This window comes from Falco punctatus (genome assembly GCF_963210335.1).
Source record: "Falco punctatus genome assembly, chromosome: 1".
Lineage (NCBI taxonomy): Eukaryota > Metazoa > Chordata > Aves > Falconiformes > Falconidae > Falco > Falco punctatus.
The window spans coordinates 44,162,650-44,188,712 of record NC_137580.1 but is presented as its reverse complement, the minus strand read 5'-3'; the positions used below and the strand labels follow the sequence as shown (position 1 = coordinate 44,188,712).

Sequence of the window (26,063 nt, the reverse complement as noted above, 5' to 3'; positions counted from 1 at the left end):
TGTAATAATCTCATGTGCAATTAGTAGCATACCACAAAGAAGGAGCTGAATACATCTAATATATCAATAAGGTGATTTGTTTAAAACACAATTAGGTGAATGTCCCATTAAGGTCCTTGCTGAGCCATACTGCTGATTGTGTGTGACCTGTCACCTTCTGTTCAGGGTGCCAACCACATGTAGCAAGAGATCTAATGTTATTTTATTGGGAAAACTCCAGGGGCTGGCTTTATGCTGCAACACCTTGCGGACGGCTGACTGAACATGTCAGCTAGGTTGACCATCAGCCACTGCCGACCTGCAGTTTTTAAGGCACAGGTTACTCTACCAGTCACCACTATGGAGTGCACACTCAAAAACCAGTCCCATTCGTCGCTATTTTCCTTGCACATTTCTCATATTGCCTAAGGCTCCCGATCAGTATTTTAGTATTAAATTCTCCCTCAAGTACATGCAGCCACAATAGTTCTCCTGATATACAAATGATTCTTCAGTGTCTGCTAGATATATTTATTCTATGCAAGGATTTAAATTGTTTACACCTCTCAACCCTGCCACAGGTCTTTGCAACAGCACCTAAGAGACGTTAGTTGAGAGAATACCACCAAACATAACATTTGTTACTTCTTAAAAGCCAGTTCCAAGCAAGATTGTTTAATATTGCCCAGAGTTTAAGCATCTACCAGACAGTGCCAAAAGACAAACAGAGATCTCTGGAGATTTTCACTCCATCCTTCCTGAAGGGAAAAAAGAGCTCTTACGTAATTGTATCATTGTTCCTTAATGCTGCAGCTTGACTTTCAACAGGACGTGAACATAGAAGAGATAAATCAGAAACTTGTATAAAGACTTGGAAGGAGCTTTGCCAGTGAAGGCCTGCCACTGAACAAGAGTAAGAAGAGCTGGCACAGAAAAGATGACATGCTAGAGTATATATAGTGGGACACACTTGTAGTTAGTGAAGCTGCCCAGAGCCAAGGAGGAGGAATGTCCTGAATTGTGTCAATGCTTTGTCATGTGCAGACTGTAAGGCTGGCTGGAGTGAGCCAACTGGGCAAGAAAGAGCTCTTCTGTGAAACAAACAGCTTCAGCAGCAGAGGAGCCCACCACTGCTGACAGTGACAGATCTGCTGCAGTACAGGGGGAGCTCATGCTGCACCCAGCCTGGCCTTCAGTCTCTGCCTAAATGCACACTCCACGGCACCAGCAGGCCACATCCTCGTGAAACCTTCTCTCAGGGTATCATCTAGGGAGCAAGATGGGCAGACTTCTGCTCCCACCAGCCTGTGCTCTCCTAAGAGCTGTGGGGCTTTCTGTGAGTCAGCCTGTGAAAGAAAGAATTTTCACCTGCAAGAGCATTAAGGCAACTGCTCCTGCCAAAAAGGCTGCATTGTGGCTCTAAACCAGCCTTTAATACTCCTGCTGGAGGTAAGGCTTGACTCTCTGCCCATCGAGATTATTACTCTTTGGAAATGGGTACTGTTAATAATTGTACTCTGAAACTGGCTATGCAAAAGTCTGCAGCGAGGGAAGATGAGTGCCAATAGTTGAGGACAACTCAGTCCTAGCTAAACAAACTTAGCTTCTTTCTTGCCTCTGCTTTTTGTGGCATTGGAAAAAAAAAAAAAGTGTTCACATTACGTAGTCAGCTCTCTAAACTACCAAATCTGGACTTACAAAGGAGCATTTTAAACGGGAGGCCATTGTCTGAGAGTGCATTAATGCATCTATTGCCTTGGAGACAGAGAAAGGGCAGCCTGTGGAGACAGAATGAACCGTCTATGAGATAAAGCCTCAGCATAACCCTATTGACATGGTCTAAGGGACTGGATTATGTCAGGGAAAAAAGTAAGACAAGCCAACCTGAAAGACAGGGCACGCAATTTAAACCAGATCAACATGGCTTTGGGCCCAATTTGTAAACATATTGGATTGATTACTGCTTTAGCATCATTAAATGACTTTCCAAAGATTAACTCATGACTATTAAGCTCTCAAGGATTTAGTGATTCTTTTTATAAATAACACTTTGAAGTCAAATCCATAAAATTGATTAGGCTAAAATTAGAAGGGTGCTAATAAAATGCACTGAGAATGCACGTGTTTCATGACTGCTTAAACAGATATCACCTTAAACAGGCTTCATTCTCCTGCACGGCAGCATACTCATCCCAAACGTGCTAGTGCAAAGAACCAGAAAAGGACAACAGGAAGAGTGACAAACCCAATATGGGGGTTGGTTTGCCACCTACACAGTGTGCAAGGAGACTGTGTGAGGCTGGGATCATCAGCCTCCAAGCACTAATGCTGCTCAGGGCTGCATGGCACATCAGGTGCAAGGCAGCAGGATGGCACGGATCACTGCAGCATGGTGGCAGCATTGTGTTCTTTCATCCCTTTGCTGCTGTCCCCAGGTTGATTACAGTGGGCAAAACAAACAAGAAGCACATGAGATGAGAAGTAAAGGAATTCTGAAGGTCTTTTGCTTCCACTAACATGAGATGCTGCCAGTCTGGATTTATTCTTTCTCCCTAGACAAGCTGCTTGGCAGCCTCATCCTCTGGCATGCCCAAATCAGAGGTCTCCCCCTCCTCTCGTCTGCCACTGGGACAAAATGCAGAAGTGATACAGCTCAGATCTTAGCAACCAAGCTAACTGGTGCAGCATTGAAAAGACCACTGGCAGCTAAACTGTTGACTACACTCCTAAGTTTGTAAACACAGTAAATGCTGGGAACAGCGGGGACATATTTCAAAAACAGCTCTAGCGCAGACTGCAGCAGGCAACAGTCTGTTCAAACCTATTTTGTCATACCAGGGTCTGCTACCAGGCTTTGCTATACGCTCTGCTCATCCCAAGCACAAATGCCTCTCCACTAACAGAGAAACATGTGCCAGTCCTTAGGGAACAGAACAAAACCGGGCTGGGACTGAGGAAGGCTTGCTCTTGCTGTGTTCCCAGTGGTTTTACACTAGCACTGGGGGATATGGGGTAGAGGAGTTAGACTGGTGCAGCAAGGACCGTGGCACATCCTCTAGAACACAAAGAACTTAAGTTTTTCTCCAGAGAAACACTCCCCAGCCTTGGGTAACACATGTCAGTAAGGTGAGAAGCACCACAACACTTGCCATCAGCACACACACAGCTCACAAACTCACTCACAGCCTGGCTTTCCCCTGTTTTGTTCCCCTGGTGTTAGGAAACCCAGTGAGCAAGAAGAGCAGCAGGAGCAAGCCAGGCTGGGGAACACAGCCATGCCTGAAAGGGATGCGTAGGTATCAGGGCACAGGAAATCCAGCACTCACCTCTGAGGAGTCGGCATACTGAGCAACACGTGCACACTGAAAGAGGAGCTGAGCATTAGGAACTCATCAGGCTAAGCTATTAACTCTCAAAAAAAACCACTTGGCATCAATTTGAGGTGGACTTCAAGGCCCTCGTGTGCACAGAGAGATGATTGTCTCTATTCACCAGCACAGAGTAGACTCCAGAACGTGCCTCACCCCAGGCTATGTGCCTAATGAGTGTTAAGGCTGGGATTACATACAGCTCCCTGACTCTGTTCTCAGATCACTAAACAGAAATAACTCCTGACCAGAGGGACCCGAGAGTGTGGACAAGCAACACAGTGCAAAAGGCTGTATGATAATAAACACGGGGTGCAAAACTGGGGCTTGTATTGCTACATGCCTGGGGTTTTTTCAGTAGATTTTGACTTCTACAACCACTGGCGCAGCCATTCACACAGCTTCTGAAGGAAAACTATCCACAGATTCCTGATCTTCCTAAATCAGGAATGTGCTTAGAAGTCCCACAGGAATTATATTTTGGTGGAATTACTGTAAGAACGAAAGCAACCAAGGGAACTGCTTTGCATCCTCCAATGCAAATGCAGGTGATACACAGCTGTTCATAAAAGTGTGACCTTTACAGCTTCATCTTGTGGATAGTTTGTGTTCCAGGAAAGAGCCTTCCAATAATTTCCAGTTTAAGCCTTCTAATTTAACCCTTCAAGTGGCATCAACGGCTCCAGATAAAAAAAGCTTTTGAACAAAGAAAAGATTTGAGGTTTGTGTGATATCTTTAGTCATAATTAATCTGCAGTGTAGACACTGAAAGTTCTTCCATAGTTTCACAGTCATTTTAAAAAAGCATAAACTAGTTCTGCTGCTGAAAGCTGATGTCCCATTGCCCCTCACACTCTGGCCTCCACCTTCCTTGTCCCACCGCTGAGCTCTGTGCTGCTGCTCTCTACTGGCTTGAGGGTCTGACCCAGGTCAAGAGCAACCTGGAAGCAAGGAACCGCATTTAACTTGAACCTGTTCCCTGACTGGGATCAGCATATGTAAGTAAGATTTAAACATGTCCAAGGGAAAGGACGGTACGGGGCAGAAGCAAGCAGTTGGGTCATACCCTTTCAAGAGGAGTGCTGGTTCACATCAGCTGGATGCTGCCATGAAACTATGGCCTTCGTATAAAAGAGATGAGTCTCAACCAGTGTCAAGAGGACTGCTGTAGGCTGAGCCTCTGATTTTACACAGATGGTAGCTGATCACAGATTTATGACAGTTTATTTTCTGAGAGCTCATACAACATATACATACATGTTGTTCTCACGCATCTTTCTGGAGTTTTTCTGCTTGGTGGGGACTGAACTACGCAGATATATTCCGAATGCTGATATTCCCCTACCTTTGTTCTGTCCTACAAAGCCTTCAGCACTTAAGTGCAAAACCAGGAAACAGCCTTGACTCGCTCCTGCATAGAGGAGTGGAGAATATCAGAAAGCACACTGGGCATTTCTGTTTTGAAATCATTCCATCTGAGAATGATCTCTGCCTGGGATAAGCTTAAGCAGAAAGGGCGCTGGGTCTGGGCATTACAGAGGGTGGTTCTGTAATACGTGATTCTCTATCCCAGACAGCGTCAGCTCTGGACATTGACCATTCTGTGATGCAACACAAATCTCCTGCTGCTGAAATATGTCCCACTGACTTACACAAAAGCAAGGCTGCCCTCCAGTACCCAGCCCATGCTGGAGGCTTCTACTGACATCAACAATTGTGAGACATGTTTGCATCAGCTATGGGATTGAGCTATGTGACACAGTGGTCAATATCGCACTCCTCAAGTCACATGTGTCACTCACCAGCCATCACAAAGTGAACAAGTTTTATCTGCACAGTCCAGGATGTTTTTAAGGCAATACTGTAAGGTTAAGAAGTGCAAAAGCCACACCCACACCCACACACTCCATTAATAGTCACATCTGTATGTAGATTGTTACTGGACATTTGCCAGAACAACAGGATTGCCTTGAAAAATATTTGGAAATGTTGCTCTGGAGCCTCCAGTTTTCCATAACTATGAGTAGCACATGACATTTACAGTTCCCAATGGAAAGAGACAGTTCTGCCTATGGAAGAAGCACAGGTTGGAACAGGCATTGAAGCTAAAATATCACAGGCTATCATCAGGGTGCCAGGACACTAAAATGAGAAATGCTGAACTAAGAGCAAAGCAAGAGATCAGATAAAGAAGACAGGTGGTGGGCCTGCTACATGGAGGAAGGCTGATCATCATGTTTCCTCAGTGTGTGTCAAAGGAAGGTGTGCACATGCTGCACTGGAGCGGTGGCAATGCCTCATGTAATGGAGAGAGGGGTGGTGGTGTTAGCAGCCACACACAAATCATGGCAAAAGCAGCCTTTGCCCCTTCGTGTTGTCTGCATGTAGCTTTTGACTGGGTGTGAGGAAGAGGAGAAGGGTCTTTCTGTGGTATGGGCATGAATATAACTGGAGCCCCATTACACACTCAGCAGTCCGGCTGCCGTGGAAGGCCATCCACATAAGCGAGACTGCTCAATGTGTAGCAGACACCACTGAAAGGCAGCAAAGGCAGCAAAAGGTAGATGTAAAAAAATAAGCAGCAAAAGGTCAAGGAAAAGAAGGAATAATTCCCTTGTCTCAAAGGCAGCTCTTGCATATTCTATTTCTTGGCCTCATAAGACACTCTTCAGCAGGCAAAAATAAACCTTTGCTGTGTCTGCATGCAGTCGTTACTAAGTAAATGCCAAGCACTTCACACGGTGCTTTGTGTCAAGAGGAGATTCAGAGAGTCACAAATCCATCTACCCAGCATCAGTCACATTATAAAAATAACAACAATGGAAACGAAACAAGCTGAGCAGTCATTCAATGTAGCCTGAGTACAGCATGGTCCTGCAGCCAGCTTTTGGCCACAGCCAAAGCCCACCAGTGTCAGGAGAGTCTTTTCATGGGTTTCAGTGGGCTTGGAAACATACCTGAGAGATGTGAAACCAGAAGCTGAACCACTCCTGGTGTTCACAGAAGGAGTGGGGGGGTTTCAGCAGTGTCATCTGTGCAGGGAAGACAACAAACCTCTCTCCATCCCCCTGTCTTTCCAAATCACTTTCTTTCAGACGTCATATCTGCTCACAGTCACACAAGAGGACTGGAACTAACAACACCAAGTTCCACGCCAGAACCGGTTGTGTTTTCATTGTTCAGGGAATGGGACCCACCTAAACTCCTGTAACCTTAACCTAAAGAGCCATCTCTTGTCTTTGCCTCACTGTTGTAAGCTAGGGTGTGCTTTCATGTACCATTCGTTCAGTAGCAAAGCTGGCTTGAAGAGCTTCCCATTCCTGGCCTCTTGATCTCATAACATATCTCCACAAAGGTCTTCCAAAACAGTTATTTTGGAGGCTTCCAGGAAGGCAGATCAACAAATTGGTCTGAGTTAAAAATAATCCCTCAAAAACAGTACAGGAAAGTATTTTTAATCTGGATCAAACTCAGATTTCTTCCCGAGTACACAGCTCATTACTAGTAGACAGCCTGAGTGACCATAGCTAGGTTGTTTCATCACCTGAGGGTAGCATTTGACATCGTGTTATCATAAGGCTGCTATTCTCTCTTCAATGTGGCTATCTCTCCTGTTGAGAATGAAGAGCCTGTGCTAGACACAAAACTAATTCTTCAGCCTTTGTACATCCCCGACAGCCATACCAGAGAAATAAAGGAAGCTATAAAAGCACTCCCTTTGGCAATCTGTGTATGTACTCTTCCATCAAAGACTGTGACCCCCATATGACTGAGCGATGCTCACACACGCTCCCAGGCACAGGGATGCCAGTCCCAAAGTGAAAAGGGTTACAGTTGCTACAGCAGCACTTGGCTTTTCCGCTTGCAAGGCTGGCTGTGGCCTAGCGATGCCCCCTTCCTCAGGAAAACCCCACTTGCAGCAGCACTCCTCAACACATCCAGTCAGTAACGCTTCAGGTTCTTGTCCCTGCCACAGTCACTGATCAGTTGTAAATTCAGGCAGTGACTCCGAGAGCTGCACTTGCAGAGAACTGTAATAGACTGGTATGGATCGAGGATGCAGGGAAATGGGTGGGGGTGGAAGCACCTGAATGAACAAATGGCAGAAGGGCTGTAAGACTGGTACCCAGATCAGCAAGTCATCAAGATCCCAGCACTCCCACATGCAACTTCTCAGATGCCAGGGTTGGGAAACAAAGGACTGAGTAAAAGAAAGGAAAATGTAAAAAAGGACATTTCATTGTCCAGAAAGTTCTCAGAGGTAGTGGCAAGATAGAGCACTGTTACTACACGCAGAGAAGCCTTCTTGCAAAACTGGGATCAATCCATAGACATGACTTTTCCACAGATATTTTGCATATTATAATCACTGAAGTAAGGTGTACAGGAAAGCCACATAAGAAATCTTCTAAGGTATTGACCTTAAAGTACACATGCATCTTCTACCACATATGGCTTTCACAACCTGGGCATGGGAGGTCCAATTTGTTCAGGTTTACAGACACACTGAGGACCAAAGGTATGCTCCAGGTCATAACAGTATTTGCAATAAAGTAGGGTATGAATTCATGTGTCCTAACTCATAGCCTTGCCTCCTAACCACCACACTGCTTGTTCTGCAGACACAGGACCTGTTCCTTCAAGCTCTCCCTAAGTGTCTCTATAAAGCAGGGATCTACACTGATCAAGGGTACAACATTTGCAGCCCCAGCCAGGCTCTCTACTAATATTCTGAAGTTGTTTCGTGTATCCCAGCTACCGCTGTCGGGCTTTCTAACAGCTGGTTAGGAAGACCTTTACAAGAAAGGTGAGGTCTTTGGCTGAGTCATCCTCATGTCAAACAGTCTGGGGTATTTTTGCTGACTCCATCTGGTGTCAGACCAACTATGTCCCGTTATCTCTAAAGCAGGAATATAAAGAGAAGTTTGATGTTTCTGTGAGGCAGTGGGGACCGCTGACACGGACATTTGTGTTATCTGAGGGCTTTGGGACAGGAAAAAAAGCTGTGTGTCAGCTGTTCTGTAGTGATCGCTCATGCACATACTCATATATGTATGTATTACGTGTATATACAGCATAAGAATAGGCAGCAAATTCTGTCTGCCCCTTGCTTATGTGCAACACTGCAACTAAACAAATACAGAAGGTGGAGTGATGGCACCATGTCTGGGCTTGGTGTGCCTAGAGCAGTGTTGCCTCACCCCGAATACGGCCCTCAAGATGTGATACATCCTGGCTGATAGATCACACTCTTCCATACATACACACACAAACACATGATACTTACGACTTTGATCAATTTGCCCTTCTAGAGATTCTGATGACATATATAATTGTGCCCGCACAAAAAAAGCACAAGGACCGAAAAGACCAGGACCATATCTTTCACTTAATCTGATTAAAGTGAGAGCAAAACTGTGGCCATAGTTTTCCTCACAACATGATGCCACCACCTGTGAGTGAAATCACCCTCTGGAGGTGCCTCTCCATACTGTCTTCAGGGGAAGAAGGGGCTAGATTAGGGACCTTAGTGATTAGAAAATCACTAAGTGAGATAGGACAGATAAAGATCTTGGAAGCTTTTGCAAATTTGTGTTATTCTCATTAAAAGAAGAACTAAAAACAAGATCTCAAATTACTCAGATCCAAAATTTTGTGATAAACTCTAGGCTCAGTTTGAAAAGTTTATGAACAAATCAATTTTCCAGAGATTCATTCTGAGAGATCCTTATACAGTATTGATACAAAACCAGATCTAAATCAAAAACTTCTGTGTGCTAAGATAGGGGTTTGTGGCCAGGTAAGCTGAGTTCACTGCCTTAAGTAAAAAACTACAAAGGCTGCTCTACATAACATAGAATTAAGATAACTGAATTAAACTTTATTTGTGCCACTGGTTATTTTGGTCTAAAAATTTGATTATTTTTTTTTTAGTAAGAGTGTAATATTTTGTGTTTGAACACTTAACTTTCAGATTAATTACTTCAAGAGAAGTGTATACAAGACCTTACATAAACATCAGAATAAAACCACTGTGCACCAACATTAGCTATTTCAGTTTACCTGTAAAGAAAATTTATTCAACAGATGATATTAAAAAAAAACCAAACAAAAGAAAAGTCTGTGAGCTATAATTCTCAGAATTTGTAAAGGGCTTGAAGGATACTCCTTAGAAAGGACAACACATTTCCAGTACATTCCAAAGGTACAGCAAACTAGAAGGAGCAGCAATCTACATGGGCTTGAAACATAGTGAATGTTTGCACAGACCTCAACACAAACAACCTGAAACTGCTAAATTTCAATCTTGCCAGCATGTGTTTCACAAGCTACCAAGTGCAACGTGCCTGGAACTCTCTGTGGCTTCTCGTCACAGCAGTAGAGTTGCATGACCTTTGGTAGTGTTCAGGAATCCTGGAAGCCATCTGGAACCCCCTGCTTGGGATATCCTTCCATGTCTCAATTTTTGAGATCTAATCTGCAAAGCTACCTCAAATTAAATGTTTTAGATCTGGGCTCACTAAGATTTTTTTTGTAACTGAATCCTCAGGAATGGATCTTATTCCTACCATGGTGTTTCTTCCCTTTGTTCTTTCAGAATTTGAAAACAAACCATTGCCCTTCAGAGAGACTTGTTTTCTGTAACACTGCTTATACAGACATCCCTCATATCATAAACAGCTGTCAGATCTGGGTCTTTGCTTCCAGGAGTGCTTTATATGGGTTTTATTTCTCAGTAGGCTTCATCAGTGATAAAGTTCTGGAACTAAAACTGTCAAATGTTGTAACAGCTACTGTACAGTTTATAAGAAACACAAGTGGACTTAATTCAAACCAGATAGCCATTAGAACTCACATTTATGTTTAGTTGGCATAAGAGAGAGAGACTGTATCACCATACCAGGGCTTTGATCATAATAATGAGCCTTGCCCACTATTGTGCATTCTTATCCTCTCTTTTCACACTTCCATTAGCTCCTCTCATTGAAAACCCACCATGGCTTGCAGCTCTCATGCCAGAACCTAACTTTTCAGCTCAAGTTGCAAGGATTGATGCTGGCTCCCTCATACGCTCAAGTCCCGTTCTTAGTACCAGCCAGGAATAGTAACCATCAAACGATGATACGTTTTCTCTCTTAAGTGCCAAGAGACTCAACAGCATGTCTGTGCCCTGCGAATTCTGGTATGTGCTGCCTGCAATGTCTGTTTCTATATATTCCTGCCGACTGCATGACTTCATTCAACTGTGTGATATTCCAGACAACACAACACTGCAAATAATGCTGGCACTTACCTGAGCTGCCAGTGCCTTCTGATGCACTTCTGGATGTTTTTGGCTGGCTCTGTTTGCTACTTGTTCGTACAGTGACTGAAGGAGGAACAGTGCTGCTGCTGTCTCCACGAATTGTCGAGAGATCCTGCATGCTAAAGCTCCTCAATCTTTCAGACAGGGCCCCCTGTCCCTAGTTAAACAAGCAAGCAAATAACACACATAAAAGTTAGATTCAACAGTGTATTTTATGACTTTTGTCTCCCTTGCTCATTGAAATCCATCAGGACAACAGGAAGAGACAAAATCGCCTGGTCCAGTAACCTAGAGAGGACAAAAAATGAGTTGTTAAAAGCATCATTTCCCTCTCTTTCTTTTGGAGTGGTTCTATACACAAAGTCATTCAAACTTTTGACAACAAGCATCTCTGATTCTTCAATGCAGTCATTTGGGCTTAGGGCAGCCTTGGCCACATCTAAAGGCACAGGATGTTGTTGTATCTTTCTGGTAGGTACTTTTCTTCACTAGGATCTGAGTCAAATAGGTGCTTGGTTTCAGAAACACAATTAAATGGTCTGCATCAAAATAACTCCCTTTTAAAGTTAATTATCTATGATGATATTCACCTTGCTGTTCTCAGTCATACACAGAATTTCCAGAGCACAGAAAATTTGAAAATTTAAATAAAAAGTTATTACTAAATGCAAAGAAATATTCCAGTGCTTTTTTTTCTTGCAGCTTAAGGAAGAAATAAAGTAACACAACATTTTTCTTTCTTTTTAGACTAGTTCTCAATCAGGCAACAAACGTATTCCTTGGTGAAAAGAATGTTGCTGTTCTTTGTAAAGGATGGGTTGGTTAAAAGACATCTTTCATCAAAACTATATCCCACCAAAAAGTTGACTATAATTATACCTCTTTCTGAATTGTGTAACCTCATACTACACCACTGCCATGAAGTAAGAATGCCAGAAAATACAGTCAATACAGAACCTAGCTATCCTTCTCTGTTGGTTATGTTAAGTGACATTCAGAATATAAATAGCATAGCTGATAAAAAGTGCATTTAGGTTTTAATATTTTGTTGGGGGGAGGGTCTGAAAGACACTTCATAGCATTCACAGTCTTGAAAAAATACTGAAATAAATACATAGAGCCTGATTATAAAATTATTTCTGCTAGTATAAATTAGGAAAAATTCAATGGAAGTTCTGACTGAGGTAAAATCAGAAAGATGGCACACAACAATAAATATTGCCCTGTTTAACAAAACAGAGAAGGCACATCCTAGTAATTCACACACCAGTTTCATTTAGATGTGTAAAGTACATAAGTGGAAGCATAGCCTGAATGCTGCCAGAGTGCTCTAGGCTGGGGCTGGACCAGCATACGTCATGCTCCCTTACAGGCTGCAGATTTGAGTATCCTGCGCACAAAACCAGGGTGCAGGTGAGGGGCCAGTGGAGAGTGCTCTGGTGCTGGCCTGGCACAGAGAAAGGACTCATCCTGACCATCTATGATCAAAGGCAAGACTGCACCACTCCTTGCTAAAGCAATTTGGCAACACTACCTGTCCCCCTAGTGCACTGGCATTGATACATTGTGAAGACAATGCATTAATTTACCCGCAAGTATTGATTTACCAACATCACTTCAGAAATTTTGCATGCAGAGCCATGGAAAATCACTGCTTCTACCCCATATAAATGCCTTAGCACTTTACTTTTAGGGACTGTAAGTAGACAAGGCAGCAGGTGCTTATAACTACAGCCACTGTGATGGTCTGCACTTTCTACATTGAAGAGAACTGCTAGATCAGTAGTCTCCCAACTTTTCATCCTGAAGCTTTTTATACATATATAACGAGTTCAGATTTCCTTCTCGGCTCCAGAGCATATCAGTTTAACCAAGGGCAAGCTATCCATCCTGGACTACAGCGCTTTTTTGCATCAGCAAGAAGCAAACAGCACATGACGATAAAGTCTTCAATGCTGCGTCCCTGAGCATCATCAGTAGAAGTATGCATCATCTGAGAAAAATAAAATTTAACTGTCCTTGGTGGGACAGAGTCATCTGGTAGAGCTAGCCAGGAAGATGCACTGAGATTTTTTAATTAATTTTACTGAACATGTGGTTTCTTAAGATCTTTCTACGTCTGCTGTGTTTGACAGCATTTTGCTTTTCTGCAGACTGCTACAGAGAAGTGTCCACACACCTACCGTGTTCTTCTTGCAGACTTACTTTGCTCTTTTCCATTATCCTGTTCCACCTTCTGAAGTTTTTTAAATGGATGGGGCTTTTTTTTCTTGTATACCAAGACATTTTATTTTGCTGATTTTATATACTTGGCAGTGGAGTCCTAGGAGTTCTGTAAAAATCTCACCTATGCTATTGCATTCTCCAACCTGCCACAAGAGTTGATGTCTGAATTTTGGGTACTCCTGTGGCTGAGCCACTCCTGGGAGAAGTTCTCACTTCAAGTGGCATCTCAAGTTGTTCCTCTTCGGCCAGTCTAATGTACATTTATTCTGCAGTTCATGGCTCCAGCTGTTACTGGGCTGGTATACTGAAATCTCCTTGCATGGCTGGTTAGCTGGGGGTGATCTCTGCTGCCCAGAGCTCAGAGCAGCAGAGTTCTGGATGGGTTTTGTAGCTTGCACTGAATTCCTGCACCACCATCCTATTCTCAGTAGCTGATTTAAAGCTAACACAGGACACCCTACCCTGCAGCCTGACTACAACAGATAGACCCCTAGCGAGAGCAATCAGACGACTAAACAGTATTTTGCTGTTGCAGAATGCCTGGACCAGCAAAGCCGGAGGGTTAGCAATCGGGGTTAGCAATCGACAAGCTGCTGTAACCTGAGTCCTGTATTGCTCCCACACCACCAGCTCAAGCGTCAGCAGTGCTCAAGCTTTTAACCTCCTCCCAGCAGCTCTGCTCAGCAGCTAACCCAAATACCATTTCATTCCACCAAGCGATTTATGTATGCGGACATGAGTCAGATTAGAGACAAGATTCATGTGTCAGACCAACCTGGCAGGGATGATGACACTAATGCGCCCTTTTGCATTGAAAATGAAGATGATATGTTAATATTCTTGCATTGCAACTTGTGATAAAGTGGCATATAATGATCAAAGGCCTCAGAGAAAGCTATAAAACAACAAGGGCCTGGTATGTGCTTGTCATCTTGTGGGTCTGTAACATCAGCATATAATACACAACCACAGCCTTAAACAGCCACAGCAGCTCTGCTAAAACAACTTTGATTTTCTCCAGGAAAGAAATTTTAAAATTGCCTTTTCTTGATTTTTGCTTTAATTTAACCTGAATTTATAACAGCAAAGATAAAGGTTGCTTATCACATAGATAACAGCAAAATATTACTGTTCCTACCATTCCAGCAGTTTGTCCAAACCTCAGAAATGGCAGGAATAGCAAAGGCTTAGGCCAAGTGAGGAAACTGAACACGCGGGAAAGCCTGCTGACTTCCCTCCCATTTACTTTCCTTCAAAGTTTTGCACCTTCAGTCTGTGTAGAGATAGACTTGATGAAATTGCTCGTAGGATACAACATAACACAATTCTTTCCCAGTTGCCACATTTCTACCTGACCCCAAATAGAAACATGACAGAAAGTGTGATGATAATCAAAGATGATTACAACAGAATCAGGATGGTTTCAGAGTAAAACGGCAAATGTTGCTACCAACCTTAATTTCCCTGTCAGATAAGCAGCTGCTGTATATGAAATTACAAACATTTGCAAAGCCAGCACTGTGAGGGTCTGCACTGCTGTAGCTATCTGTTTTAGCAATAAAGATTTTATCCAGCTGTAATGCTTATTATTCCACAATAAGACTTATCACATATTAACAAAAGAAAAAACAAGTTAATAGCTTTATTTCACAACAGAATATATTTAGCATAGCACACATCTTGGGCAGTGTTTGGTTGAAACAGTTATATGGAAGATGAAGAGCAGCTGTTTCGGGGATAGTTGTTTACTGTCTTGGCCATGAGCACACAGATGCTCTTCCAACTGCTACAGACATGGGAGATGTCCCAGGAATTTCAGCACAGTGTGTGTCTGCACAGAGAGAAGATCCAGGTCCCGAAGCTATCTATGTCCACGCTGCAGGCCAGAGGCATGTTTGCAGCATGTCCACACAGATCTGGGCTAGTTTTATCCTAGAGAATGTGACAGCAGTAATATCATGACAGTAGCTGGGGTGATATTTGACTGTGTCAACAGCAAAACAGCATTATGTTATTATACAAGCTTTTGAAAATGGGGACTGGGAGGGCTGTGGGACTATGGATGACATCACCTCTCCCTCTCCCATCACTGAACACCAAGTGACCTGTCAGGATGATTGTGCTGGCAGCGTGGGACCTGTATTTTGGGGACTTCATCCCCTGGTAGAAGACACAAGCATTAAGTGGTGCTGGAAGACTGCACATTACTCTCCCTAGGCACAAGACTACCTGCCCAGACTTGACTTCTACCTCATCCAGCTTCTCCTAGGACACAGACTGTCCCCATAAGCATAGCACTTCTGATCCCGTAGACAGTGGTTTCACTGGATGGTGAGGTTTCGGTGGCAACAACTAGGAGCAGGTGTCTCTCTGTTCCCTGCTCCCAAATTCATCTGATCTTCTTGCCTGTAGGAAAGTTCACCACATAGGTGAAGGTATGGCACAAGCTGAAAGCAGACTTCTTCAGGTACCTTCCTCTAAACGTTGCAGACATCGTCATCTCCAGAAATGAACATAACCGTGGGCCCAGAGCACAAACACTGATGCAACCAGTATTTGCTTGGAAGGATCAAATCTTCCCAAAACTTGAAGTCAGTATTGTGACAGGCACTGTCAAAGGCATTCCTTCAGAAATAGCTGGAATATCTGGAATTGTCTTACTTTACCTCTCTATAATTAATCTCTGCATTCACATTTGAAGTAAAACTTTCTAGAGGGAAATAATTCAGGAGTCTGGAAAAACTGGGTCTACATCCAATCGAATTATTCATTAAAAATACTCCACATATGTAGGTAGCTTTACATAGGGTCTGGGTAAAAAAAAAAAACTAGGAACATAATGTAAAAATCTGCAATTTATATAACAGTTCCACTAAATAGGATCTGAATATAAACAAATAACAGTGTCTAGATTTTCTCATACCTTCAGTCTGACAATCCAAAATAATTCTGTAGACATTATTCAGGCTTCAAAACATGTCTAATATGTACAAACCCCATTTTACAGCTGTAGAAACTATAACACAGCGTGGTGAAGTGACATAAATCAGGAACCAATAAACGTCAAGTCATAAAAGAGAAGCTTTTAATATGATCAGCGTTAATACAGGATGGCATCTTCTGGCCTTGTGCATCCTAAGATCAGTAGTTAAAGGCCAGGCAAGAGAACATTAAGTCACACTCACCACACTTCCAGCACAATACTAAACCTGTTAATGTTCTCCTATCTTTTTGCTGTAACTTTAGTTAGCAGCTCCCCTCCACGCTAGCAGACATGTCTGCATGCATGTTACAGCCTCCATCCTTCAGATACTCACTACAAGGTGTAGTGCATGTTCCTAGGATGTCAGTTATCACTATGGTGTCCACAGGACTTCCCCAACCACACCTATCAGAAAGTGCTTGCAGAAGTGCATCTTCACTTCTGAGCCAAGCCCCAGCCTCACTAGCTCAACTGCAACCCCAACCACCCTAATGGGATTACAGCAGTGGGAGAGAGGCTCCCTTTACCTGTTAGCGAGAAAACAACAGCAAACACAGCAGCTTGACTAATGCAGTAGCAACAACCTGAGTTAAGTGGGTTTTCCACATACAAAGCTCCCTGCCTGGTTGCTGGAGTCCCTCTGATTGCCAGAGGAGGACTTGGAAGGCATTCTGCTGATGAGATCAAAGACAGGCTTTTAAAGCTCAGCACGCAGGATCTACCCACTGGAAATAGAGCAGACAGCGTCTGGCCTCAGCCCAATCTCAGCTGAAAACAGTTCAAACTAGTCTAATGTAGAGGCAGATGTTAGTTAGGCATTAGTATAAGCACTCAGCAGATTACCTGCCCTTTTTCCTGGTCCAAATACAAGTGTAAATGAAGTAGCTGAGAGACCTAGCAAGGGAAAAAAGAGAGCCATTGTGGCAACGCACATAAAAGCTTTGCAAATAAGATCTATGTGAAGCATAAGTAATCGAGGCGAGACACTAGCACCATGTGCAGGGACTCACACACACATAAAAAGCAGGGACACCCACCTGTGGGCTACACCTTTGAATGTAGGTTGTCCCTTCCTCAGCTTTCCCAGAGAGGTGGGGAAACCACTCCATAACCCCAGCTAACAGGGTGTTACCTAGCAAGTGTGTTTAAAGAGTACAGCAAATTATAAACACAACAGGCTGCCATTCCACTCCTTGCACTTGACCGATGCTCCCCACTGGAGAAACCCCCAGTGTCTGGCCACCTCGGTAATCCACTTAAGATCATTAAGAGCAGAGTGCATTTATGACTAATTTAGGCACAGGATTAGGTGGGGGCCACGTGGCAGTCATTTAGGACTGACCTCCTGGTGACTGACAGGTCTTCTGAGAAGTAGAGTAACACTGGGGAATTACTCATGGCAACGAGTGGGTGTTTGCACGCAGGTGCATTATCACGCCTGGCTGCAGGCAGGCCCTGCTAAGAGCAAAAACATTTGCTTTGTGCTTTGAGCACAGGCCTCAGTGAAGGAGGAAACTGCTTCTGCCACCACATGAACACAAATATCCTAAAAGCAATATCCTTACAGCCAGGGCCTGCGTGCCATGCCTAGCCTGAAACAGCCACCCAGTTTGGAGGTGTCAGACAGTATTAAAGACTCAAAGGGAAACCAGCTGACGTTAATGTTGATGGTGGAAACTTAATTTCATCCACCCTTTTTGTTTGTGCAGTTCATTTCCTCTCCTGGGAACTGTTTGTTATTGTCTCTCCCAGCCTAGTCTCTCTGTATAAATTTATTGTTTGGTTCTGCTGCCGTGTGCATTCACTGGCTATTGTCTGCTTCTTGGAGACGCCAATGAAAGAGCCAACAAGAGAGATAAACTAGAAACAGCTACTTGGATGGTAGCTCAAACAGCACTGGGTTTTTCATGATTTGGGAAAAACAGATTCTCAAAGACTTAAGAATGAAAGATACATCACGCCATGACAGAACAGTTCACAAAATACTGTGATCAGTGGCACTCTATCATATGGTTTAAGAAAGCCATTTGTTGTTCCTTTTTATTGATGTAACATAGCTCAGCCGTGAGATCTTTGATTTTGGATCCCAAATGGAAATCCTTTAAAGGAAGCTACTTTCAAAAGTAGCATGCTCAGTCAGCCCTTCTGAGACAGCGCTAATGGGTCCCCAAAGGTTTCTCAAACTGTGTACTCTAAATCACTTCTGACTTCTGCAGCTCTTGATCATGTTACAGACCAGGGCACACAATGTGGCCATTACAGATATGGTAGCTAGCAGATTGGTCAGAACTGCCCTCCGATACATTTCGTACATGAAGAAACACTCTCCTGTCAAGCAGTGGGATCTAATAATTACAAAGAGGCTTTATCCAGCATCTTAAAGGAAAGGATGCTCCCCACCCTCTGCTTCCCTCTTTCCCAATTAAGTAAAAGTGCAGTTCTCCACTGTCGTGTCACAAAAGGTAATGTCTCTCCCATAAAAGTTTTTGCTCCAAACTCCCACAGAAACTAGGTCTCAATTCTCATGGAAAATCAGGGATCTAACTATTGACTTTCAGGCAGTTGCACCGGCTATACCAGCCAGATACTAGAAATAAATGAAAAGATGCTGTTTGATTACAGAGGATAAAATCTAAATCATCACTAGCACTTCCCTTCAAGTGCCTGGCTTTAAAAATGAGCAAATGCACTGGGAAACTTCCCAATAAATTCATTGCGCTAAGGGACCCTCAAGTAGGGGAGCTGCAACCCCCCAGGGGATGGGTGAGACCAAAGGTGAAAATGGAAGTGACAATGCCAGACCAGACTGGTGGTGGCAAGCTAAAGCAGTTTGGAAACCGCTGACACTGCACTCCTGAGAGTTAGAGGTGGATGCACATACTGAAACCCTCCTGACTTTGTCTGCATGCCTGGTCCTTTTAACCGATAACCAGAGTGATTGCTAGCTCTGGCAGCACCGCAAGCCATGTTTCTCCATGCATGAAAGGCTCCTGGACTGTTTCTCAGACTTATTAGGCACAAACAGGCTTTTCATCAACACCAATCATGCATGCCTGCTCCCTCCACCTCATTTATCATCTCCTGCCAAGACACTGCACCCACTGCCAGCAACACGCTGTGCCCCACTCCCCTTCTTAAAGGCAGGCTGTACCAAGGGGCACGCAATGGGCCATAGCACCAGCTGCTGTGCAAATAGTCCCTGCCCTACAGACGGGAGGGTAGAAGGACAGAGGAAGGTACGTTATCAGAAACCTCTGGGTTATGATGATCTGTTGGCTGTGAGATGTTTTCTGCAGCTCTCCTTTGAAGAACAAAGTTGAGGCTGCAGCTCCAGAATGGGTAAGTGGTTGGGAGCAGGATTTGTCTTGAGGGTAGGGAAAGATGTTGGCCTGTTTGGCAGAATTGGTTTGTTCAGGGTGAGGAACAAGGATACATGCAAACAGGATCTGGGAAACCCTGATGATGGGCAGGTCATAGAGACAGAGGAGGCAATGGCAGGGCTGGGCAGCATCTTGAGAAGGCAAGCAGGGAGAAGAGTTGGGGATTGGGGACAGGGCAAGGCAGCAAGTGGTAGGAGCCTCAGGGTGACAGACAGAGCATGAAAAAGTGCTGGGAGCATGGTGACAGCAAGGGAGTACATATGAGTGTGCCGGAGAAGGCTGGTGCTGCCTCCAAACCATTGGTACCCCTCCTCACTGCAGCCACATACGTGTCCCAGCCGCTTACATTGGAAAAGCTGACTGGTGCCAAGGAAAAGCCCACTTATGTCCAGGCCTCCATCTGTCAGCTCCATTGCCTGGCCAAGGCCTTGCACCTGCCCCACTACTGGGGCTGTAACAGCCTTGCTGCTTCTTCCCTTCTGCTGTGACCCAAAAGCAGGCTCCTTTTCTGCCTCTCTTCTCCCTCGAGGTGAGCTGGAAAGAAGGTGGTGGTCAGTGCCCAGGGCTCTTTGGGAACAGGAATGGCTGAACTAGTTGGAACTAATTGAAAACACACAAAAAGCAGCAGGATTTACTGCTCGGTCATCTAATCCTGCCACTTAGGACTGATCTACTTGAAGTCACAGCATGTGACAGAATGACCAAGTAATGAGGACAGGATTACAGAGTCCCAAATGAGATTATGCTCCTTGGTGGGGATGCAGGCTGCTGGTGGCAGGGAAAAGATCTGTGTTGAGCACCTAGTACGGGTAATAAGAGCAGATCTCCAATGCTCTGTCTGCTTAGAGCTTCAAAAATAGACTCTGTGGAGAGAGAAAACACCCAAGCGAGCCAGCTGGGCAGACTCAGGGTACTTGGGACACTGACAGCTCCTCAGCCTGTAAAATGAATTGGCACAGGTTTGTGCCAGTGTTAGCACAACTGTGGCTTCAAAACAAAACAGAGCAGGGGAAGGGAGCAGGAGGAAGGGGAAGGCAGACAAGCCTGCAGTTGGCTAACTAAAACTGTACGCTGTTTAAGATAGAAAGGGGAAAGGGCCAGGGGATCAGAGATAAGGAAGGCGTGGCTCTGCACAGCTAGCATCACCTCAGCATGTGGTAAACATGTAAGCAGCAGCCTGTTACACACAAATGTAATCAGCCAGCTGCATTGTGCTGCATAAATAAAAAGGTGATGGATTAAAAAAAAAAAAAAAAAAAGATAACAGATAAAAAGAACAAAGAGATAGGCTTTACCCAAAGATGTTAACACGAAAGACAAAAGAACATGATGGATCCTGTGGGTACACAAGATCAGTTACCACAGCTCGGAGAGAAAGGAGAAGACAGCTATGCACAGTGGAAGACATGTCTCCAAGTACAGGAGCCTTTGGATTTAAGCTAATTTGCTGAAAACAGGTCTGTACAGAGTACACTTTCAGCCCAGCAGCTCAATCTGTATTTGCTACTAGAAGATACTGATCTGCAAAGCCTGAGGGTCCATTTCTTAATAAAAAAGTATCTTTTTCTCACCCATTAATCCAAGCAAAGCAGGAAATAAAACAGATCCTCACACTGACTTGCTGCTAAAAGACACATTTTCTGTGGCAGCTGCAGGAGCTCAGTGCTTCTGAATAGATGGTCATCTCTATAAGTTCCAATTCTAACATGTTCCATTTAAAGGCTGAAACCCAATGAACCTGTTCAGGGCTCACTAACCCATCAACACTTATCACAGGGTAGCTGGATACACTTAAACCTTGGCATTGGGAAAGCCAGTATAAGCCTTAGAAATAGTATGCTCTTTCCTCTCCCCCTGGAAACTTCCCCTGAAGGACAGCACTGCAGTCTTGTGTGGCATCTGTCTCCTCAAAGTGTTTTCCAGATAATTTGCCATTTAAACTTCTCTCATGCAGAATAATCTAGCTCTGTTATACCTCCTTCTCAAGTGAGCAATTAAGGGCATTGACATACATTTAAGAGCAGCTGAAAACCTGTTTTCAGGCAAGAGAAAGCCGTTACCACCCATACCTGCTTGTATCACTCCTCTCTTTTCACAGCAGCAGGAACAGCTAAAAGGAGACACATCCACACCCGACCACTCACATCTCACATCCCGAGTACCTGAGGAACCCCAGCTCAGCACTTCTGTACTTCAACACATCAGGCTGTATATCACAGCCATTCAGCTCTCCCTGCCCGAAAGACAACAAATTCAGTGTGAGAAAGGCAAGGGACAGAAGCTGCTTTAACCATTCTTGACTATTATACCATGAAGAGTAAATGTATTAAGGTGTGGTTCCATAAGCAGCAAAGCTAATCTGCTTCCCACAACCAAGAAGGGATGATCTTGCTTTCCTCCCCTCTGGTCATACTCCTCATAATGCAGTTTCATCCCTTCCCTTGTGCTGGCTCAGGTACTCGAGACACATTTGTGATCTCAAAAAACAGTATTCCCTTTCTTTCTCTTTCTGGATTAGCTTTCTGATAAATCAGAGATAACCTGAGGAGGTCCAAAGAGCTGGTGCACAGTAACTCACTGGGAGCAGGAGCATTATCCCATTCTGGAGGAAAGCTGTTAGATCAGCTCACCCTGTCTCTTGGATCTGCACCCTGAGGCATACAGAAGCCAGGAACTTGCTGGAGGCCACGTACTGAAGTGCTGAAGGAAGCCAGGAGGCCTATTTTTCCTCACATATTCAGGGTAATTTAAATGTCAAGGCTGAAGCAAAGACATGAAAGTCCTTGCTTTGCTCTAAAAATCAATCAATCCATCCATCCATCAACAACCTCTCAGTCTTATCAACAGATCATTTTCCCCTCCCTGAAGTAGTGTGCAGGAAAGACTCTTCTGGTCCATTCACAGGCTACAGTATCTTAACTGTTTTCTCTCAAATTAGGCTGGCAGATGTGCCATACAACAATACCACATAAGTCACAGTGTTTCTTTTTTCCACCACTGAATGGGGAGCTTCATTAACTCACGCAAAACAATAGCTTCCTTGTACTCCGGAGACTTTTCTCCCTTCTACCCAGCTTCCCATTGCCACTAAGAGCCACATTTCAAGACAGTGAGATTCTTAAGAAAAACAAGAGAAAAGCGTAACAGTGGGAAGAAAAACTGTGGTACTGACTGCTCATTCACGTTGAAGAGCTAATGAAGACACAGTTACAGTCCTGAGATGAACAGGTTGGCACTGTACATCTGGGCTACTGTTGAGCTTCTCATACTCAGGAGCTACCCAAACAGGAACTAGAGTTCCTTTGGGATTCACGCATAGTTTCTCACTGTGTCCTAAAAAGGGCTCTAGCACAGAGTCTGCAGCACCTTGTAAGGAGGGGCTCAGAGCAAAGGCAGTGCTGCAAAACAGGCACTCCCAGAGCCTATTTATGTCTATGGTGTGACTTCTTCAGGTTTACACAGCAGCACCGAAAGTGTTAAGTGCCATCGAGGTGTCATACGAATGTTGTTTTGTTGGGCATATAATAGACAGCTTTGCCTTAGCTCCACATTTATCCCAGGCTTCAGTGCAGGTCTGGATTAGCTAGCAGTGCCTGGGTTAGCAGAGCCTCCCCCCTGAAGAACAGTTAGAAGAACTAAGCCAGGCCTGACTGCCTGCACCATGCTTGGCAGGGAAAAGGGAGGCAATTCTTGGTTTTTCTTTGGAATGGGATATAGCTTTTACATATTCTTGTGATCCTACATGTGCATGGCACACCCCAGGGGCTCTCCACTTCTATAACACCATGCATTCAACATGCTTTACAGACTTTATGGTATTTGGCCTCCTAGGGATGTATTATGCATTTTTACAGAAGGTAAGGCCAAGACATACTAAAATGATGTGCCCGAGGTCATATGAAAACCATTTCACAAAGGAAAATAATTTCCTCCAACTCCCATTCACATGCTTTTCCTAATACCAGTACCTACCTTACCCATATGTTTCTACTATCCTTTTGCAAAAGCATTGTATCTGACTGCATGAAAGTCGTATCTTTTGTACAAGCCTTGCCCCCAAAACACAAGGGGATAGTCACTGCACACATCTACCCTGAGCCATGATAATCCACCGCCAGAGAGGAGGACCACAAAATGCAGTTATCAAGTCCTTGCAGCTTTTACACAAACAAAGCAACAGAGATAACAGCTATTTTCTGATTTTGGCTCTAAGCCAGGAACAGAATACAGGATACACCTCCTCAAGTAAGACCATTCAACCAGTGTCTACTCATTCTCCAGAAGTGACTACTGCCACTTCCCATTCACTCTTACATAAATACGTCACCAAAGAGTTATACACCAGATATGTCATGCGTAAGCCTTGCAGACAATCTTTTAGCCTTCATGAGCTTCAAATCACATCTGCTTTCTGTCTGTACCCAAACTGTAAGTCACTAGATCCTCCAGACTTCTCAACAACTCAGCATAACAAATGAAAAAAATGGGGTGCAGATGGCTTTTCCCTTCACTGCAGAAGGTGCTGACCAAAAAAAATAAAAATTTCCCTGCTAGGGTGTTAACTTGTTCACCTAACATCAGCATCTTTCATGGAAGCATGCTCCTATTTTGACAGTGAAAATGAGGAGCACAGGCTGTGATGAACAGAATTGCTAATGCTACTGATGGAAAACACAAAATTCAATAGAGACCTGAAGCAGACCCCAGCCTTAACCCTGTATTTCCAACCTCCTATAGGTTCACTAGGCACCACACTTCCTGTCTTCATCCCAAGAGGCACCTGTGTGGCTGGTGAATGGGAAATTGGGAGGCATGATCAAAATCACCGTGAGAATCCCTACCCTTACCATCTCTCCCCCTCCTCACTGTAGCTGCTGTTGGCAATGGATGAAGATAAGATGCTAATCCTGACCCGCACCTTTACCTTTGAAGCTGCCATGACGGCTGCCGTGGCTGCGACGTTCAGCCCCCGCTTCCCAAAGTGCACAAGGGCATCATAGCTCCGGTCTTTTGCCTGGACGAGGCAGTCATCGATCTCCTGTCACAGCAGACAACAAAACAAACACACACACAAAAAAAACACAACACAAGAAGTTCAGAGTGTTCCTAGCCTCAGATTCTCGGTAGGGCCAGGTCACCTTTCATGGAGGTAGATAGATATCCTCCATTTCCTCTACCTCAGCTGGAGAGAAGTTCACAGCCAATGTTTGCAAAGAGGAAAGGTTTGCAGGGGAACAGTAATTCCCGTTGCAGGCTTTGGGAACCCTTTATACTGCAAATGGAAGATTGGGGCCCAAAGTTCAGATACACTTGCATAGTGCAACCACCACCAATAGGTCCTGGAAGCAAGACAGATAGATCCACCTGGGCAGAATGGACCAGGAGCCATTTGCAATGTGTGGAGTCTAAAGACAAATAGATTGCCCCATTGTTAAAAAGAATCATATTATGACACCAGGCAGCTGGAGCTGTACTGCCCTGCATCCAGGACTGCTGGTCTCAGAAGTATCTGAGATCTCTCTTGCCCATCACTGCAGGGGCCACCTTCAACATGCCTGTGGAACTGGTAGGTCCAGAGCTTCTGGACTTTGATGCCGCTCAATATACAGTGAAATAGTTATGAAAGTACCTGCCCTCACCCTGCCCTCCCTCAAGACACATGGGTCTGGATGATAATGGATGACAATGACTTCTAGTACTCAGCTACTGGATGTTCTGGGTTAGCAGGGACTGGAAGCTGTTCAGTGATTCCCTTCTTATTCCAAGTAGGTAAGAGGTGGCAACCCAAAATGCATGAGTACTACTTGTGAGAAGCATAAGCAGAAGTTCCCAGGAAGCAGAGAGACAGGGGATTGATCCCTACAGTCCTTCTTGGACAGGACTGAGATACAACTGTTCATGCACTGCCTGTGGCCAAACAGAGATCTTACATTTCCATAGTTGCCAATGTAGGAAACAATTATTCGTTTCTTAGTAGTCTGCATGTTGATATATGACCAATAGCTATTCTTGGCCCATGTATTCACATGAACCAAATGGATCTGCCTAACAATGTCTCATTCACAGCCACAGGAATCTTCTAGGCAGGCAAATGATCCAAGCTGTAATGAACCCCTCCCCAAAATTAGCAGTAATTTCAGCAAAACATTTCTCAACCCAGGACCTAACATGCTACATGCCTTACTTAGCATGCTATACATCTCCCAGGCAGGCAAGTGCTTGCTAAGCCCATTTTATAGACTGGCTGGACTGTTTCTGTCTCATTGCTGTACAGTGTTTTAGGCAGAGCTGGGAACAAAGTTAAGGAGCCCTGGCTGCCAGCGCCTGTTTCTCTAGTTGTTATATCCAGTCACAACATTGCACTCCAGGTATATTCAGCCAGTACATGCAAAGCAGCTTAGGAGGTATTTTTATCCCACTCCCTCCCAACTTCCCAAGTGCACAAAGATGAGTTAATATGTGTGAGTGTGCTGAACAGATGGCCAGTATTTAAAAACACAACAACTACAAAGAACGAAAACACCAGCCAAAAGGAGATGATAAAATGGCAGAGGACAAGAATCGGCAGCTCCCAGTCCTTCAATGAAAATGAGTGATACAAAGACTGGAATAAACATACTCTAGATCTGCTCCACCCAGAGAGGACCTGGGCACCTGTGATTACCTTTTCTTTTGAAGACAGTGTTGGATGAACAAATTTCCTGTACAGGAGGCTGGAGCCTTTTGTGTATGGAGACAGCAGCCAAGCTACAAAAGCTATTTTGAGTTCATAGTAGAATGGAAACCTAGAAGAAAAAAAGCTGTTAATGTCTGCCCCCAAT

General features: G+C 44.3%; 1 protein-coding gene across 7 annotated transcripts in view; it reads right to left on the bottom strand.

Moving 5' to 3' along the window:
• Positions 1 to 26,063, bottom strand: part of REEP1 (receptor accessory protein 1) — a 71,037-nt gene that overhangs the window by 11,744 nt on the left and 33,230 nt on the right. For 4 of the 7 annotated variants that reach the window (XM_080400411.1, XM_080400414.1, XM_080400415.1 and 1 more), the window contains 5 exons: positions 25,907 to 26,027; positions 24,161 to 24,280; positions 16,706 to 16,756; positions 10,642 to 10,810; positions 3,306 to 3,341 (listed from right to left, as the gene is read on the bottom strand). In XM_080400411.1, the coding sequence (XP_080256537.1) occupies positions 3,306 to 3,341; positions 10,642 to 10,810; positions 16,706 to 16,756; positions 24,161 to 24,280; positions 25,907 to 26,027 (497 nt within the window). The remainder of the gene's footprint in view (positions 1 to 3,305; positions 3,342 to 10,641; positions 10,811 to 16,705; positions 16,757 to 24,160; positions 24,281 to 25,906; positions 26,028 to 26,063) is intronic. The other 3 variants (XM_080400412.1, XM_080400410.1, XM_080400413.1) reach the window with 2 other exon arrangements.